Source organism: Pelecanus crispus, chromosome 2 (assembly GCF_030463565.1).
Source record: "Pelecanus crispus isolate bPelCri1 chromosome 2, bPelCri1.pri, whole genome shotgun sequence".
NCBI lineage: Eukaryota > Metazoa > Chordata > Aves > Pelecaniformes > Pelecanidae > Pelecanus > Pelecanus crispus.
Window position 1 is genome coordinate 175,732,262 of NC_134644.1, and position 18,862 is coordinate 175,751,123.

General features: G+C 74.9%; 1 protein-coding gene across 1 annotated transcript in view; it reads left to right on the forward strand.

Annotated features, from left to right (window-relative positions):
- The window catches only part of PLEC (plectin), a 70,859-nt gene that overhangs the window by 15,567 nt on the left and 36,430 nt on the right, over window positions 1-18,862 (forward strand). The window contains 4 exon segments of the mRNA XM_075728240.1: window positions 16,022-16,083; window positions 17,727-17,741; window positions 18,003-18,092; window positions 18,451-18,486. Coding sequence (XP_075584355.1) covers window positions 16,022-16,083; window positions 17,727-17,741; window positions 18,003-18,092; window positions 18,451-18,486 — 203 coding nt within the window.

The following is an 18,862-nucleotide window of genomic DNA, read 5'->3' on the forward strand; positions in this document are numbered from 1 at the left end:
CCTGCTTCTGCTGCCTGCTGCATGCTGCCTGCTGCCTGATTCTGCTGCCTGCTGCATGCTGTGTGCTGCCTGCTTCTGCTGCATGCTGCCTGCGTGCTGCGTGCTGCCTGCTGCGTGCTGCGTGCTGCCTGTGTGCTGCCCGCTTCTGCTGCCTGCTGCCTGCTGCGTGCTGCGTGCTGCCTGCTTCTGCTGCCTGCCTGCTTCTGCTGCATGCTGCATGCTGCCTGTGTGCTGCCTGCTGCCTGCTGCGTGCTGCATGCTTCTGCTGCCTGCATGCTGCCCGCGTGCTGCCTGCTGCACGCTGCCTGCTTCTGCTGCCCACTTCTGCTGCCTGCTGCGTGCTGCCTGCGTGCTGCCCACTTCTGCTGCCCGCTCCAGGGCGGCCCCAGCCCCCTCCGCCGTGGCAGCCGAGCTCGGGAAACCACAACCACGCGCTCCTGCTCGCCGCGGCGAGCTGCGCCGGTGGGGTTTTTGTGTTCAAAACCGGGCAGAGGTGGCACTGGGGGCCATGGTTTGGTGGCCATGGGGGTGTTGGGGTGATGGTTGGGCTGATGATCTTAGAGATCCTTCCCAACCTCAGTGATTCCTGGTTTTACTTTCATTAAAACTAACCCAGCCCCCAAGGCAGGACACATGGAATTCATTCTTCCTCTTCCCCGAACTGGTTTAGTGGTGGAGTTGGCAGCGTTGGGTCCATGGTTGGACTGGGTGACCTTCAAGGTCTTCTCCAACCTCAACGATTCCATGATTCCATGATCCTGTGCGATGCTGCAGCCACTCCGGTGGCGAGTGGCCCAGCCCGCCTGCACCGCTGCCTGCACCGCTGCCCGTGCCGCTGCCCATGCCGCTGCCTGCACCGCTGCCCGCACCGCTGCCCGTGCCGCTGCCTGCAGCCCGCCCCGGCTGCCAGATCCGGCGCAGGGCACCTTGACGGGAGCCCGGGGGTGGCCGCTGTCCCTGGCGCCTGCCCAGGGCTGTCCGAAGGGCACCGCCAAGGTCGCACCTGCCGGCAGCCATCATCCCCGCCGCGCCGCGCCGTGCCGCGCCGCGACCCCCCCTCCGAGCCGAGGGGTCCCGGGGGGCTCCGGCAGCGCTGCCCGCGCTGGGCCCTGCCCGCTCCCGCACCTCCCCGCTCCCGCCCGGGGGTTTCGCACCGGTGGTCGCCGCGCCGGTGCGGCAGGCGGGGCCGCGGGGCGGTGGGGGGGGGGGAGATATTTTGCGCATCATTCCTGGACGGCGCGGCGAGCCGGGGCGGGGGGGCTGCTTCGGTGCCCACCGGCGGCTGCCCGGCTCCGTGCCCGGCCGCTCTCGGTTGCGGTTTCGGCGCGGTGTCGTGGCGGGGCTTTGCCCCCGGCGCCTGCTCGTGTCCGGTTTCTCCATCCCCATCCCTGGCCGGGGTCTAGCCGCGCTCAGCCGTGGCATGGGGGGGGCCATCCCCATCCCGCCGCCGCCGCCGTCGCCGCGCCGAGGAGAAGCCGGGGTCCCTGGGGGGCTGCTCCGGCAGAGCGTGGGGCGCGGCCGCGGGCTCGCTGCCCCCCACTCCCCACGCCCGGCATGGGGGGAGCCCCTGGCGAGGCCGGGACCCCCGGGGGGGCCGGGATGGAGCCGGGGGCCGGGGCGGGCGGTGGGTTTGGCACTTGCCGAGGGCTTGGGGCCAGGCGGGGAGGGGGGGCCGGCGGCACGGCTTTCGGTGGCGGCGGGGCGAGCGGTTTCGGCAGCAGGATGCCGGCTGTTTTGTTTGGGCCCCCGCTCCGGTTTCCAAGGCTGCCAGCATCGCGGCCGGAGACGTGGCAGCGGCGGAGGGCGGGGGAGGCCCCCGGAGATTCGGGAACCCCCCCTTTGCCCCCCCCCGCCCAGTCCACTCAGTTTTTCCAGCGTGCTGGCGGTTTTGGCTGTGCCAGCCCGGGGGCCGGGGGGGGGGTCGGATGCGGCCGCTGGTGACTCAGCGGCGAAGAGCCGGGCGCTGGCTCGCCGCCGGGGCCGGCGTGGGGAAGATTTTCCCGGCGCTGCCCCACGGCCTCGAGCGTCCCCGCCTGCCTTCGAGGGGCTCCCGCTCGGGGGCCAGCCGTGGCAAGGCCGTGGCGAGCGTGGCAAGGCCGTGGCAAGGCCGTGGCGAGCGCGGCAAGGCCGTGGCAAGTGCGGCAAGGCCGTGGCAAGCGGGCACGCCTGTCCCGAGGGCGGCGTGTCCGCGTTCCAGGCGGTGTTTCCTGCTGGCCGTGCCCTAATCGCCCCATCCCGGCCCTCGCCGCTGCCCCCCGCCCCGGCTCCTTATCTCGGCGGCGCAGCCGGGACGCGGCGGGCGCCGTGGGGGGCAGAGCCGGCGCCGTGGGGCAGAGCCGGCGCCGTGGGGCAGAGCCGTGGGATGGCAGCTCGCCCTGCCCGGCCCCCGCCGCCCCAGCTTGGCGTGGGCCACGGTCGCGCCGCGGCGGGCTTTCGGCGCCCGCTGCCCCCCGCGCCCCTTGGGGTGCCGGCTGAGGGGGACGTGGCGAAGCCCCGCTTGCCCCCCGCCACCGCGCCGGCACCCCCGGGGCGCTGCCAGGGCGGCAGAGCCCAAACCACGCGGCTGCAGGCCTGGCCGGGGGTCCGGCGCCGTGCCCGTGCCCACGCCGGTGCCCGGCCGTCCGCGCCCGTGCCGCCGCTCCGCCTGGCCGGCCGCCACGCTCTGCCCACGGCCGCCGCGGCACAGAGGGGTCCCTGTGGAGCACCCCGGGGGTGGGCCGCGGGCCCGGCCGGCAGCGGGGCCGGCAGCAGGAAGAGCCGGGCCTGGCAGCGGCCGTGGGCTCTGAGTCAGCGGCCGCAGCCCGGTTCCCCTCCAGATGCGGCCGAACGCCGAGCGTGGCGGTGGGAGCCGGAGAGCCGGGGCCTTGCCGCGCCGCCGCCATGCCCTTCGGGCTCTGCTGCTGCTGCCGCCGCTGCGGGCGTCGAGGCAGGTGTCCCCGCGCGCGGGGTGCCGCGGCCACGGCGGCGCCGGGCCCCGGTGGCATCGCCGGCATCGCCGGTGGCATCGCCGGTGGCATCGCCGGCATCGCCGGTGGCATCGCTGGTGGCATCGCCGGCATCGCCGGTGGCATCGCCGGTGGCATCGCCGGCATCGCCGGTGGCATCGCTGGTGGCATCGCCGGCATCGCCGGCGGCTCTGTGCCGGCACAGCTCCGCTGGCCCGCGCGTGCCGGGGGGCTGCAGCCGCGCACCCCGAGCGGCACCGGGGGGTTCGGGGGAGGGGTCAGGGCTCCGCTCTGCGCCGGGACCCTCCGGGAGCCCCCCGCCGCGGCTGCTCCCCGCCGCCGCCTCGCCGGGTGCCGTGGGTGCCGCAGCGGGCGCGGGGCCTGCGGTGGCATCGCAGCCCGGGGGGGCAGGGGCTGCTCCCCCCGCCCCGGGGGCTCCGCCTGCGGGGGGACGGGGGTGCAGGCAGGGGGTGACGTGCAGGGGGATGGGGGTGCAGGCAGGGGGGTGGCGTGCAGGGGGACGGGGGTGCAGGCAGGGGGGTGACGTGCAGGGGGACGGGGGTGCAGGCAGGGGGGTGGCGTGCAGGGGGACGGGGGTGCAGGCAGGGGGGTGACGTGCAGGGGGACGGGGGTGCTGGCCGTGTGGGGGGTCCCGTGGGTGCAGGCAGGGGGGCGAGGCGCGGGCAGCTGCCCTTGGTGGGGGGGAGCGGGGGGCCGGGGGCCCAGCCCTGCCTGCGGTGGGGGGCACCGGGCCCCTGCCCGGGCAGGGGGGTGCAGGGGTGCAGAGGAAGGGGTGCAGGAGCAGGGGTGCAGGGGTGCAGAGGGGCAGCAGTGCAGGGGAAGGGGTGCAGAGGGGAGGGGGTGCAGGGGAGGGGGTGCAGGGGAAGGGGTGCAGAGGGCAGGGGTGCAGGGTGTGCATGGGTGCAGGGGAAGGGGTGCAGAGGGGAGGGGGTGCAGGGGTGCAGGGTGTGCATGGGTGCAGGGGAGGGGGTGCAGAGGAGAAGGGGTGCAGGGGTGCAGGAGCAGGGGTGCAGGGGCAGGGGGTGCAGGGGGTGCAGAGGGGAGGGCGTAGAGGGGTGCAGGGGTGCAGGGGGGAGGGGGTGCAGGGGGGAGGGGCTGCAGGGGAGGGGGTGCAGGGGGGGTGCAGGGGAGGGGGTGCAGGGGGGAGGGGGTGCAGGGGGGGTGCAGGGGAGGGGGTGCAGGGGAGGGGTGCAGGGGGGAGGGGGTGCAGGGGAGGGGGTGCAGGGGGGGTGCAGGGGAGGGGGTGCAGGGGAGGGGGTGCAGGGGGGAGGGGGTGCAGGGGAGGGGGTGCCAAGGCAAAGGGGGCGCTCAGGGGCCCCGGGAGCGGGCAGAGGGGGGGTCCCGGGGGGTCCGGGGGGTCCCTGGGTGCCGGGGGCAGAGCCCGGGGGTCCCGTCCCGGGGGGTCCCGGGGGTGCGGGGGGGTCCCGTCCCTGGGTGCGGGGGTCCCTGGGTGCGGCCCCGGCGGCGCGGGCGGGGGCGGGGCGGGGCGGCGGCTCGGGGCGGGTCCGGTTCGGGCCCCGTTCCCCCGCCCCCCCCCCGCCCCCCCCCGGCGGCGGCGGGCGCGGAGCGAGCAATGGCGGGGAGCGGCGGGGGGCGGCGGGACCTGAGCGCCCGGCTCTGCTTGCGCCGGTGCGGGGGGGTGCGGGGGGGCGGGGGTGCGGGGGGGGGGCTGCGGGGGGGGCGGGGGGACCTGAGCGCCCGGCTCTGCTGCGGGGGGGCTGCGGGGGGGCGGGGGGTGCGGGGGGGGGCGGGGGGACCTGAGCGCCCGGCTCTGCTGCGGGGGGGTGCGGGGGGGCTGCGGGGGGGCGGGGGGGGCGGGGGGGGTGCGGGGGGGGGCGGGGGGACCTGAGCGCCCGGCTCTGCTGCGCCGGTGCGGGGGGGTGCGGGGGGGTGCGGGGGGGTGCGGGGGGGGTGCGGGGGTGGGGGCTGCGGGGGGGGCGGGGGGACCTGAGCGCCCGGCTCTGCTGCGGGGGGGTGCGGGGGGGGGGTTTGGGGGTGTCGGGGGGGTTGGGGTGCCGGTGCGGGGGCGGTTGTGGGGGGAGTGGGGGGGGTTGGGGGGCTGTCGGGGCGGTTGAGGGTGCCGGGGGGGGGAGGTTTGGGGGTCCCGGGGGTTTGGGTGTTGGGGGGGTTGGGGGTGCCGGGGGGGTCTGGGGGTGCCGGGGGGGTTGGGGGTTGCGGGGTCTGGGGGTGCCGGGGGGGTAGGGGGTTGGGGGGGGGTGTCTGGGGTGCCGGGGGGTTGGGGGTTGGGGGGGGGGTTGGAGGTGCCGGGGGGGTCTGGGGGTGCCGGGGGTTGGGGGTTGGGGGTTGCGGGGTTTGGGGTGCCGGGGGGGGTAGGGGGTTGGGGGGGGTTTGGAGGTGCCGGGGGGGTCTGGGGGTGCCGGGGGGTTGGGGGTTGGGGGTGCCGGGGGGTGCGGAGCCGGGGGGGGGCGGGGGGGGGCGGGGTCCGGGCCTGAGGGAGCCGCGGGGGCCCGGCCCTGCTGCGCCGGGGGGGGGGGGGAGCCGGGATGGGCTGGGCCGGGCTGAGCCGAGCCGGGCTGAGCTGAGCCGGGCTGGGCTGATCTGGGCTGAGCTGAACCGATCTGAGCCGAGCTGGGCTGAGCCAGGCTGGGCCAGTCTGGGCTGATCTGAGTTGAACCGGGCTGAGCTGGGCTGGGCTGAGCTGAACCGAGTCAATCTGAGCTGATCTGGGCTGAGCTGAGCCGATCTGGGCTGATCTGAGCTGCGCCGCTCTGAGCCGGGCTGATCTGAGCTGGGCTGAGCTGGGCTGAGCTGGGCTGAGCTGGGCTGAGCTGGGCTGAGCTGGGCTGCAGCGAGCTGAGCCAGGCTGGGCTGATCTGAGCCGAGCTGGGGTGAACTGAGCTGGGCTGGGCTGAGCTGGGCTGAGCTGGGCTGAGCTGGGCTGAGCTGGGCTGGGCTGAGCTGGGCTGGGCTGAGCTGAGCTGGGCTGAGCTGGGCTGGGCTGAGCTGGGCTGAGCTGGGCTGAGCTGGGCTGATCTGAGCTGGGCTGGGCTGAGCTGGGCTGATCTGAGCTGGGCTGGGCTGAGCTGGGCTGAGCTGGGCTGAGCTGGGCTGAGCTGGGCTGAGCTGGGCTGAGCTGGGCTGGGCTGGGCTGAGCTGGGCTGAGCTGGGCTGCAGCGAGCTGAGCCAGGCTGGGCTGATCTGAGCCGAGCTGGGGTGAACTGAGCTGGGCTGAGCTGGGCTGGGCTGAGCTGGGCTGATCTGAGCAATCCGGGCTGATCTGAACCGAGCCGATCCGGGCTGATCTGAGCTGATCTGATCTGAGCTGGGCTGAGCTGAGCTGAACCGAGCTGATCTGAGCCGATCTGGGCTGATCTGGGCTGATCTGATCTGAACCGAGCTGATCTGGGCTGATCTGAGCCGATCCGGGCTGATCTGGGCTGGTCTGATCTGAACCGAGCTGAGCTGAGCTGCGCCGATCTGGGCCGGGCTGATCCGAGCCGATCCGGGCTGATCCGATCCGATCCGATCCAAGCCGGGCTGAGCCGGGCCGAGCTGGAGCTGGGGGGGTCCGGGCCGCGCGTGCCCCGCACTGCGGGGGCCTCTCTGTGCGTGCACACGCGTGTGCAAGTGCACACACAGCGCCTGCCGGTGCGCGCCCGCCCCACGCGCGTTCCCCGCGCGTCCGCCTGTCCACGTACACGCCGAGGCACGCGTGCGTCCACGTGCGCTCGTGCACACGCGTGTGCGTGCACGCGTGTTTGTGCCCCCCCTCGTACGTCCGCCTGCCCGTGGGCGTGCCGGTGCCCGCGTGCGCACACGTGGTGCGCAGGGGGGTGCGCGTGCCGGCACGCGTGTGTACACGTGTGGCTGCCCGTGCCCCCTCCGCGCGCCGAGGCGGGGTCCTGCGCCACGCCTCGCTGGGCTGCAGTCACCCCCGGCATGGGGCTGCTCCCCGATCCCCGGTGCCGCCGCCCCGGCCCACGCCGGTGCCTCGCCGCGGTGCCCGTGGCTGAGCTGGCCCTTCCTGGCGTGCCGGCACCGGCGTGCCAGAACCGTTGTGCCAGAACCGTCGTGCCGGCACTGTTGTGCCAGAACCATTGTGCCAGAACTGTCGTGCCAGCACTGTCATGTCAGCACCATCGTGCCAGAACTGTCGTGCCGGCACCGTCGTGCCAGCACTGTTGTGCCAGAACTGTCGTGTCAGCACCATCGTGCCAGAACTGTCGTGCTGGCACTGTCGTGTCAGCACCGTCGTGTCAGAACCGTCATGCCGGCACCGTCGTGCCAGCACTGTTGTGCCAGAACTGTCGTGCCGGCACTGTTGTGTCAGCACTGTTGTGCCAGAACTGTCGTGCCGGCACTGTTGTGTCAGCACTGTTGTGCCAGAACTGTCGTGCCGGCAGTGTTGTGTCAGCACCGTCGTGTCGGCACTGTCGTGCCAGAACTGTCGTGCCGGCAGTGTTGTGTCAGCACCGTCGTGTCGGCACTGTCGTGCCAGAACTGTCGTGCCGGCACTGTTGTGTCAGCACCGTCGTGCCGGCACTGTCATGCCAGAACTGTCGTGCCGGCACTGTCGTGTCAGCACTGTCATGCCAGAACTGTCGTGCCGGCCACTGTTGTGTCAGCACTGTCATGCCAGAACTGTCGTGCCGGCACTGTCGTGTCAGCACTGTTGTGCCAGAACTGTCGTGCCGGCACTGTTTGTGTCAGCACTGTCATGCCAGAACTGTCGTGCCGGCACTGTTGTGTCAGCACCGTTGTGCCGGCACTGTCATGCCAGAACCATCCTACTGGCACCGTTGTGCCAGAACCATCCCGCCGGCGCCATCCTGCCAACGCGCGTCACCGCAGGGCGACGCAGCCGGTGGCACCGAGCCCCCGGTGCCCGCAGCCCCCGGCCGGCATCCCGCGCGCGGCCGCGGCGTCCCCGCCGGGGGGGGAGGCTGCCGGTGGGACCGGCCGGGGGTCCCCGTGCCCCCCAGCTCCGGCCGGGTTCTTCCCGCGCCGCCCGCGGCATTTTGGCGGCCTGGGGTTTTTTTTTTTTTCTTTTCCACGCGCCCGACCTGGTCTTCCCGGTCGGGGCGCGGCGCGTCGGCTCGCGGGGCGTGGGTGCTCCTTCCCGCCCAACGCGGGCGCGGGGCCCGGGGCGCAGGAGCAGGGGTGCAGGGGAGGGGGTGCAGAGGGGAGGGGGGGTGTCTGGGTGCTGGGGTGCTGGGGAGAGGGGAAGGGGTGCAGGGTGCAGGGGAGGGGGTGCTGGGGTGCAGGGGAGGGGGTGCAGAGGGGAGGAAGGCAGTGGGTGCAGGGGAGAAGGGGAAGGGGTGCAGGGGGGAGAGTGCAGGGGTGCTGGGGTGCTTGGGTGCAGGGGAGGGGTGCAGAGTGCAGGGGGTGTCTGGGTGCAGGGGTTCAGGGTGCTGGGTGCAGGGGAGGGGGTGCAGGGGGTGCAGGGGTGCAGGGAAGGGGTGCAGGGGGTGTCTGGGTGCAGGGGGTGCAGGGGTGCAGGGGTGCAGGGGAGGGGGTGCAGGGGGTGTCGGGGTGCAGGGGTGCAGGGAAGGGGTGCAGGGGGTGCAGGGGTGCAGGGAAGGGGGTGCAGGGGGTGCAGGTTGCTGGGGTGCAGGGGTGCAGAGGGGAAGAATTCAGCCCCGTCGGACGGCGCGTGCCGGTGCTCGCCGGGGGTCCCGGCTGCTCCCGAGCCCCTCGCCGTCCCGACGCCCGCAGAAGGCGGGTGCCGGCCCGGTGGTGCCGGGGGTGCTCCGTGGGCCGGAGGGGTGCGGGGGGCTGCAGGCCGCGGTCCTGCCGCCGGCACGGGCACCCGGCCCCGCTGGGCACCGCAGCCGCTGCCTGCCGCGGGCCGGCGCGGCGATGCCGTGGGAAGGAGCTCGGCCGGCCCGGCTGGCTGCGGCACCCGCCGGCGCTGGCGGCCCAGGGCTGAGGCAGCTCCTGCCTGTTCTGCCCGTCCGGGCTGGCAGCTGCCTGCGCCGGCCGCCCTGCCCGTGCCAGGGGCTGCGCCGGGCCTTCACATCTTCAAAGCGCCCGCGCCGCCGCCGCGTCCCCTCCCACGCTGCCCGCCGGCCTGCCCGTGGGCCCCGGGCGCCGGTGCCGGTGGCGGCACGGAGAGGAGCCCGTATCCCGGTGCCGGTGCAGAGAGGAGCCCGTATCCCGGTGCCGATGCCGGCGGTGTGGAGAGGAGCCCGTATCCCCGTGCCGGTGCTGGTGGTGGCACAGAGAGGAGCCCGTATCCCCGTGCCGGTGCTGGCGGCACGGAGGGGAGCCCGTATCCCTGTGCCGGTGCCAGCGGTGCAGGGAGGAGCCCGTATCCCCGTGCCGGTGCCGGTGGTGGCACAGAGAGGAGCCCGTATCCCCGTGCCGAGCACGGTGGCCGTCCCCGGCGACGCCATCTGGCATCCAGCAGCCGGGGCAGCTGGGCTCCTCCGGTGACACCAGTGGGGCCTGCACGAGGCTGCGCGGCGCTCACCGGCGTGGGGACGCGGGTGCCGGCGGCGCGGGGCTTCGTTTGCGGCGGGGCGAGCTCTCGGCCGCGTCCTCCGGTGCCGGCCACGGCGCGGCGAGCTGCAGCTCCGCTACGGCCCCGCGCGCTGGCGTCGGCCGGGCTCCCGCCGCGGCGGCTCGGCGCGCCAGATGCGCTGGGCGCCAGATGTGCTGTCGGTGGGAAGCGTGCCTGCGGAGCCCCTCGCCGCCCGCGTGCCGCGGCCGGGCAGGGCTGAGCCCCCGGGGGGGTGGGCGCCGGTGTCGCTCCCCGCGGCACCCCGTGCCGTGCCGGAGCCCCGGGCGGGGCCGTGAGTCACGGCGGGAGAATGCGGCGGCCCCCGCGGCCTTGGACCGGGTGCGAGGGTCGGGCTCCGCCCGTCGGCGTCGGCGCTGGCACCGCGGGCGCCGGCATCTGCGCCGCACCGGGCCGGCGGCGCTGGGGGCGGCCGTGACGCCCCGAGGTCCCCGTGCCGCCCCAAAATCCCCGCGTCGTGCCGGCGTCCCCGTGTCGTCCTGATATCCCCGTGTCGCGACATCCCGGTGCCACCCCGACGTCCCCATGACACCCCAACATCCCCGTGTCGTCCCGATATCCCCATGTCGCGACATCCCAGTGCCACCCCGACGTCCCCATGACACCCCAACATCCCCGTGTCGTCCCGATATCCCCGTGTCGCGACATCCCAGTGCCACCCCGACGTCCCCATGACACCCCGACATCCCCATGTCGTCCCGATGTCCCCGTGTTGCAACATCCCCATGCTGTCCCGATGCCCCTGGGCCACCCTGAGTTCCCTGCGCCGCCCCAAAATCCCCATGCCACCCCGACATCCCCATGACACCCCGGTGTCCCCATGTCACGACATCCCAGTGCCACCCCATCCCAGTGCCACCCCGACATCCCCATGACACCCCGGTGTCCCCATGTCGCGACATCCCAGTGCCACCCCGACATCCCCATGACACCCCGGTGTCCCCATGTCGCGACATCCCAGTGCCACCCCGACATCCCCATGACACCCCGGTGTCCCCATGTCGCGACATCCCAGTGCCACCCCGACATCCCCATGACACCCCGGTGTCCCCATGTCGCGACATCCCAGTGCCACCCCATCCCAGTGCCACCCTGATGTCCCCATGACACCCCAAAATCCCGGTGCCACCCCAAGGTCCCCGTGCTGCCCTGATGTCCCCATGTCGCGACATCCCCATGTCGCCCCATCCCAGTGCCGCCCCAAAATCCCGGTGCCGCCCTGAGGTCCCAGTGCCGTCCCGATGTCCCCATGACACCCCGGTGTCCCCATGTCACGACATCCCCGTGTCGCCCCAAAATCCTGGCGCCGCCCCGGTGTCCCCATGACACCCCGGTGTCCCCATGTCGCGACATCCCCGTGCCGCCCCAAAATCCCGGTGCCGCCCCGGTGTCCCCATGACACCCCGGTGTCCCCATGTCGCGACATCCCCATGCCGCCCCAAAATCCCGGCGCCGCCCCGGTGTCCCCATGACACCCCGGTGTCCCCATGTCGCGACATCCCCGTGTCGCCCCAAAATCCCGGTGCCGCCCCGGTGTCCCCGAGCGCGGGGGAGCCGGGCAGCCATGGGCTCGGGCCCCGGGAACCCAAACCCGCCCCGGGGGGGCTCTGAGCCCCCCACGTGTGGGGCCTGGCAGCGGCGCTGGCGAACCGGGGGGTCCCCAGCCCCCCACTTGTGGGGGCCGTGGGTCCCCCAGCCGCGGGGCGCGGGGCCGGGGGTCCGCAGGGCCCTGGAGTTGGGGACCCGGCGGTGCCGCGGGGAGGGGGCCTGCGGCTGCGGCCCCTGGGAGGGGGCAGGGGCGTCCGGGACCCCGAGCGGTGGGGCGGCTCCTCCCGGCACGGGCACCCGGGGGGCCGGATTGGGCAACTGGGGGTCCCGGATTGGGCAACTGGGGGTCCCGGATTGGGCAACTGGGGGTCCCGGATTGGGCACCCAGGGGTCCTGAGCTCCCGAACTTGGGCACCTGGGGGTCCCGGATTGGGCAACTGGGGGTCCTGGATTGGGCACCCGGGGGTCCTGAGCTCCCAAACTTGGGCACCCGGGGGTCCCGGATTGGGCACCCGGGGCTCCTGGATTGGGCAACTGGGGGTCCCGGATTGGGCAACTGGGGCTCCTGGGTTGGGCAACTGGGGGTCCCAGATTGGGCACCCGGGGGTCCTGAGCTCCCAAACTTGGGCACCCGGGGGTCCCGGATTGGGCACCCGGGGCTCCTGGGTTGGGCAACTGGGGGTCCCGGATTGGGCAACTGGGGGTCCCGGATTGGGCACCCGGGGGTCCCGGATTGGGCAACTGGGGGTCCCGGATTGGGCACCCGGGGGTCCCGAGCTCCCGAGTTTGGGAACCTGGGGGTCCCGAGCCTCCTGGGGTTGAGTACCTGGGGGTCCCGCGCTTCCTGGGCTTGGGAACTTGGGGGTCCTGAGCCTCCCGAGTTTGGGAACTTGGGGGTGCTGAGCTCCCCACTTTGGGACCATGGGGGGTCCTGAGCCTCCGGGGGGGGCTCCCGGGGGTCCTGAGCTCCCAGGCTTGTGCCCCTGGGGGTCCTGAGCCCCTCTTTGGGCACTGGGGCTCCTGCAGCCCCGGGCCGTGGGGCTGGGGGTCCCACCCCACCCCCCCCACCCCCCCATGCCGGCAGAGCCGGGGGTCCCGAGGCCCTGGCTGTGGGGCGGGGGGTGCCGGCACCCCGGGGGGGCTGTGGGGACCCCCTGGGGGGGCAGGGACCCCAGGGCCCCCCCCACCCCACACCCACGCCCCAGGGGCGGCTGTGGGGACCCCTGGGGGGGGGCAAGGACCCCCCGCCCCATGCCCACGCCCCAGGGGCGGCTGTGGGGACCCCCGGGGGGGGCAGAGACCCCAGGGCCCCCCCGCACCCCACGCCCATGCCCTGGGGGCCACTGTGGGTACCCCCTGGGGGGACAGGGACCCCCCCCCCCCACCCCACGCCCCAGGGGCGGCTGTGGGGACCCCCGGGGGGGGGCAGGGAGCCCCCCGCCCCATGGCCCGGGGCGGCTGTGGGGACCCCCTGGGGGGGGCAAGGACCCCAGGGCCCCCCCCGCCCATGGCCCGGGGTGGCTGTGGGGCGCGGGGAGGGAAGGGTTAAGCCGAGCCGTGGGCTCGGGGAGGTTTCCTGTGGGCAGGATCCGTGCCCGGGCGTGGGGCGGGAGGGAGGGGAACCCCACGTCTCCTCCCTGGGGCCGCCCCACAGCTCGGCGGCGGCAGGCGAAGCGAGCTGCGTCGGTGCTCAGCGCCCACCATGTCCCGGCAGCGGCTGCGCAGCCCCGAGGAGGCCCCCGCCGTGGGGCAGAGGACGGGCTCGGAGGACAACCTGTACCTGGCCGTGCTGCGGGCCTCGGAGGGCAGGAAAGGTAGCGGGAGGGCAGGTGTGGGGCGCGGCGGCCGCTGCCCTGGCGCCACCCCGCCGGCGGCGTGGGCCTGGTCCCACGGCACGGGGGGCTGGCCCCACAGCCTGCACCAGGGTGGACCCCCGCCGTGGGGTGGTGTCCCCAGGCGGTGTGGGGCAGACCTCCACGATGGGGCGGTGTCCCCGGGCGGTGTGGGGCAGACCCCCGTGATGGGGCGTTGTCCCTCGGCAGTCTATGGGGCAGACCGCATGCTGGGGCGGTGTCCCCAGGCAGGCTATGGGGCAGACCCCCGTGATGGGGCGGTGTCCCTGGGCAGGATGTGGGGCAGACCCCCGTGATGGGGCGTTGTCCCTCGGCAGTCTATGGGGCAGACCCCCGTGATGGGGCGGTGTCCCTGGGCAGGATGTGGGGCAGACCCCCGTGATGGGGCGTTGTCCCTCGGCAGTCTATGGGGCAGACCCCCGTGATGGGGCGGTGTCCCTGGGCAGGATGTGGGGCAGACCCCCACAGTGGGGCGGTGTCCCCGGGCAGGCAATGGGGCAGACCCCCATGATGGGGCGTTGTCCCTCGGCAGTCTATGGGGCAGACCCCCATGCTAGGTCATTGTCCCCGGGCAGTCTATGGGGCAGACCCCACGCTGGGGCAGTGACCCCGGGCAGTCTGTGGGGCAGCCCCCCATGCTGGGGCAGTGCCCCCGGGGCAATCTATGGGGCAGCCCCCCCGCGCTGGGGCAGTGCCCCCGGGGCAGTCTATGGGGCAGCCCCCCGCTAGGTCATTGTCCCCAGGCAGTCTATGGGGCAGCCCCCCCGCTGGCACCCGTCCCCATCCCCGCTACCCCTGCCCGCGGCGGGCGCGAGCGCTTCCTCCCACGCCGCGCCCGTCCTGCCCGTGGCGTGGCCACGCCGTGGCCCCATGGCTCCGCCGGCCGCCGCGTGGCCGCCGCCAGCCCGGGGCTCACCTGGGCTTTTCGGCCGCGGGTCCCGCTCGCCGCGCGGCAGTGGGGTGCCCCCCGCCTCGGCGTGCCCCAACCCGCCGCAACTGCGTGCCCCACGCTTCCTTCCTTCTTCCCGTGCCGCTGCCGCTCCCCGGCCCTTGCTTCCCGGCCCGTCACGCCCCGGCCGAGCCGCCCGCGGGGCTGGGATCCTGTGGGGCTGGGATCCCGTGGGGCTGGGTCCTGTGGGGCTGGGGTCCTGTGGGGCTGGGGTCCATGGGGCCAGGATGCCATGGGGCCGGGGTCCCATGGGGCTGGGTCCTGTGGGGCTGGGTCCTGTGGGGCTGGGGTCCATGGGGCCGGGGGTCCCATGGGGCTGGGGTCCCATGGGGCTGGGTCCATGGGGCTGGGATCCTGTGGGGCTGGGGTCCCATGGGGTTGGGGTCCCGTGGGGCTGGTGTCTGTGGGGCTGGGGTCCGTGGGGCTGGGGTCCCATGGGGCTGGGGTCCCGTGGGGCTGGGGTCCGTGGGGCTGGGTGCTCGTTTTCGGGGTGCGCGGGACGGGTGCCCGTTAGCGGGGGGGGCCGGGGTGCGGCCGCCATCCCCGGTGCCCGGCCCCGCTGCGTCAGCCGCCGCCGCCCCCGGTTCTTGGAGGGCAGCGGGCGAGGGAGCGCCCGTGACTCACGGGCCCGGCAGCTCTGCCCGCGGCCGCGGGGTGCGGGGCAGCCGCCGGGGCTTTGGGGGGTCCCCGCGGGTGCCCCCGGAGGAGCGGCCCCGGGATGGGGCTGGGCGGCCCCCGGGGCTCCCCCACCCCACGGAGCAGCGCGGGGGGCAGCGGGGCCCGGGCACGTCCCCATCGGCGGGCGGGGGGCGCGGGTGCGGGCGCCCCATGGGCTCATCCTGAGCCTGACCCGGCGCCCTCGGGGCGAACGTGCCGTGTGTGGGGCTGCGCGGGCGCAGGCGCCCCTGTGCTCATCCTGCTCCGTACCCGGCTGATTTGGGGTGAGCGTGCCGTGTGTGGGGCTGCGCGGGTGCTGTGCTCATCCCCGCCCCAGACCTGCCCCACTCGGGCTGTGCACGCCGTGCCGGCGGCCATTCCTGGGCAGGTGCCCCATGGGCTCATCCGGATCCGTACCCAGCACACTCGGGCCGTGCACGCCGTGCTGGGCGCTGCGCGGGTGCGGGCACCCCGTGGGCTCGTCCTGCTCCGTACCCGCCTGACTCGGGGTGAGCGTGTGATGTGTGGGGCTGCGCGGGTGCTGTGCTCATCCCCGCCCCAGACCTGCCCCACTCGGGCCGTGCACGCCGTGCTGGTGGCCGTGCCAGGGCAGGCGCCCCATGGGCTCATCCGGATCCGTACCCAGCACACTCGGGCCGTGCACGCCGTGCTGGGCGCTGCGCGGGTGCGGGCACCCCGTGGGCTCATCCTGCTCCGTGCCCGTCACGCTCAGGGTGAACGTGCGATGTGTGGGGCTGCGCGGGTGCAGGCACCCCGTGGGCTCGTCCTGCTCCGTGCCCGTCACGCTCGGGCCGTGCGCGCCGTGCCGGCAGCCGTGCCAGGGCAGGCGCCCCGCGGGCTCATCCTGAGCCCGGACTCGCCCCACACGCCTGGGGCTGCGCTGAGGCAGCCGATCCGTGGGCCCGGCCCCACCCCAGACACCCACAGCTGCATCGCTGCAGGCTCAGGGCTGCGTCGCTGCAGGCTCGGGGCTGCGTCGCTGCAGGCTCGGGGCTGCGTCGCTGCAAGCTGGGGGCTGCGTCGCTGCAAGCCGGGGGCTGCGTCGCTGCAAGCTGGGGGCTGCGTCGCTGCAGGCTCAGGGCTGCGTCGCTGCAAGCTGGGGGCTGCGTCGCTGCAGGCTCAGGGCTGCGTCGCTGCAGGCTCAGGGCTGCGTCGCTGCAAGCTGGGGGCTGCGTCGCTGCAAGCTCGCCGCCGGCCCAGCCCCGGCCCGCGGGCACGTCCCCGCTCGGGGTGAACACGCGGCGCCCGGGGCTGCGCCAAGGCGGACGCCCCGCGGGCTCGTCGCGATGCCGCGCACGTCGGCGCAGATCATGCGCGGGCTCCAACCGTACCCACGCGTCGCTGGTCGCGGCGGGGGCTGCGGCGGCGCAGGCACGCAGGGGCCCATCCCCGTTAACCGTTTCCTTCCCCTCGCACGCCCCGTGACTCACCGTGGCTCCCCGGAGATGTTGGCTCATCGCTTCCTCTGCCAGCCGTGCCGCCGGCCGTGCCGCCGCGCCGGGAACCGCGCCGCCGCCCGCTCACCCTGCCCTCTCCTCTCTTGCAGATGAGCGAGACCGGGTCCAGAAGAAAACCTTCACCAAATGGGTCAACAAGCACCTCATCAAGGTACGGGCGCGCGGCCGCCTGCCGGCCCGGCCAAAAGTTCTGGGGAAGCTGTGCCGGCGGTGCCGGCGGCAGCACCGGAGCATCCCCAGTCCCCGCGCCAGCGTGGCAGAGCACCGCAGGATGCGGGAGCAGAGGCCTCCGGCAGCGCCGTGCGGGCACCAATTCTCCCGGCCACTTGTGCCGCTGCTCCTGCTGCCCACGCTGGTGCTCCTGCTGCACCGGTGCTCCTGCTGCCCACGCCGGTGCTCCTGCTGCACCGGTGCTCCTGCTGCCCATGCCAGTGCTCCTGCTGCACCGGTGCTCCTGCTGCACCGCTGCTCCTGCTGCCCACGCTGGTGCTCCTGCTGCACCGGTGCTCCTGCTGCACCGCTGCTCCTGCTGCCCACGCTGGTGCTCCTGCTGCACCGGTGCTCCTGCTGTCCACGCTGGTGCTCCTGCTGCACCGCTGCTCCTGCTGCACCGCTGCTCCTGCTGCCCACGCCGGTGCTCCTGCTGCACCGCTGCTCCTGCTGCACCGGTGCTCCTGCTGCCTGCACCGGTGCTCCTGCTGCGCCGGTGCTCCTGCTGCCTGCACCGGTGCTCCTGCTGCACCGCTGCTCCTGCTGCCCACGCTGGTGCTCCTGCTGCACCGGTGCTCCTGTTGCCCATGCCGGTGCTCCTGCTGCCTGCGCCGGTGCTCCTGCTGCGCCGGTGCTCCTGCTGCACCGCTGCTCCTGCTGCCCACGCCAGTGCTCCTGCTGCACCGGTGCTCCTGTTGCCCATGCCGGTGCTCCTGCTGCCCATGCCGCTGCTACAGTTGCCTGCCCCGGTGCTCCTGCTGCACCGGTGCTCCTGCTGCCCATGCCGCTGCTCCTGCTGCACTGGTGCTTCTGCTGCCCATGCCGCTGCTCCTGCTGCACCGGTGCTCCTGCTGCCCATGCCGCTGCTCCTGCTGCACCGGTGCTCCTCCTGCCCGCACCGCTGCTCCTGCTGCACCGGTGCTCCTCCTGCCCGCACCGGTGCTCCTGCTGCCCGTGCCGGTGCTCCTGCTGCACCGGTGCTCCTCCTGCCCGCACCGCTGCTCCTGCTGCACCGGTGCTCCTCCTGCCCGCACCGGTGCTCCTGCTGCCCGTGCCGGTGCTCCTGCTGCCTGCACCAGTGCTCCTCCTGCCCGCACCACTGCTCCTGCTGCCCATGCTGGTGCTTCTGTTGCCTGCACCGCTGCTCCTGCTGCACTGGTGCTCCTGCTGCCTGCACCGGTGCTCCTGTTGCCCACGCTGGTTCTCCTGCTGCCCACGCCGGTGCTCCTGCCGGCCGCGCCGGTGCCGTGCGGCCCGCGCTCTGCTCTCCCGCGCCCTTCCCCTCTCCCCGTGCCGTGCTCCCCGCCGAGCCCCCGCTGGCGTGCCGGTGCCTGTCCCTGCCACGCGGCGGGCAGAGCCCCACGCCGGCGCCTGGCACGCGCCGATTCGTCTGCCCGGCCTTCGCGCGTGGGCACGTCCCCGCGTGCCGGCGGCGTCGGTGCCGTTGGCGTCGGTGCTGTTGGCGTCGGTGCCGTTGGCGTCGGTGCCGTTGGCAGGTCCCGGCCGCCTCCTGCCCGCCCCGCGCCGCCTCCTCTCCGCTGCCTCTCCTAATTTCTCTCTCTTCTCTCCGCTCTCCCCGCGCAGCACTGGCGAGCAGAGGTAGGTCTCCCCGGCCGCCGCCGCCGCGCTCTTTCTCTTCTCGTGCCGACCCCTCCCTGCGCCGGCGGCCGGCGCCGGCACAGTGGGCGACCGCTCCCGGGGGGCGTGGGACGGGGCCGCGGGGTCGGGGGGCACCGGGCCGTGCTCGGGCACGGCGGGCATCGCCGCGCCGTCCCATCGCGGTGCCGTCCGGCGCGTGGGGCTGGGGGGGGGTGGCCGGGGCTCTCGGCCCCCGCCCTAACGCCGCGCCGGTCCCCGCAGGCGCAGCGCCACGTCAACGACCTCTACGAGGACCTGCGGGATGGCCACAACCTCATCTCGCTGCTGGAGGTGCTGTCGGGGGACACGCTGGTAAGGGCACCGCGCCGAGCCCCCGCCGCCGCCTCGCTGCCGCCCCGCACCCCGTCCCGCGCTGGCTCCGCGCGCCGGCACCCCCGCATCGCTCCCGCCCCTCTCCCGCTTGGCCTCTCCTCTTCTTCCCGCGAGCCGGCCGGCACCGCGCCGCCGTACCCCGAGTCCTGGCGGGGCCCGGCCGCTCCCCTCCGTGCCGCAGCCTCCCCCCGGCCCCGCCGCGCCGGCTCTAACGCCCGGACGTCTCTTTGCTTTGGTGAACTCTCTGCTTCTCCGCGCTGGGCTCCTGTCGGCGGCTCTGCCCTCACCGTCCCCCTCCGGCCTTTGCCTCCTTCCTCTCTTTGCTCTGGCCGGGCAGCCGAGGGAGCGCGACGTGATCAGGAACTTGCGGTTGGTGAGTGGTTCTGCCGTTTGCTCTCCGCATGGCCCTGCCTGCCCAGCGCCCGCCGCCGCGACCGGGATGCGCCGTGCCGCCGGCGCCGAAGCTGTGCCGGGGGGAAGCGCGGCGGCAGCCCCGGGGTGCTCCGGCAGCGGGGTGGCCGAGGCCGAGCGCCGGCTGCGGGCGGGTTTCCCCGGGCCGCGGCGAGGCGGGAGCGCGGCGGCGCCGGCAGCGGTGCCACGGGGATTCCCCCGGGGACGCAGCCGGGCTGCGGTTCCTGGCGTGGCGGCAAGAGGTGCCGGCGGCCCCCCGGGGCTGCCCGGTGCACCCGGCGAGGGGACGGTGCCGCGGCTGCCAGCACCCCCGGCTCTGCCGCCGGGGCCGGACCCTG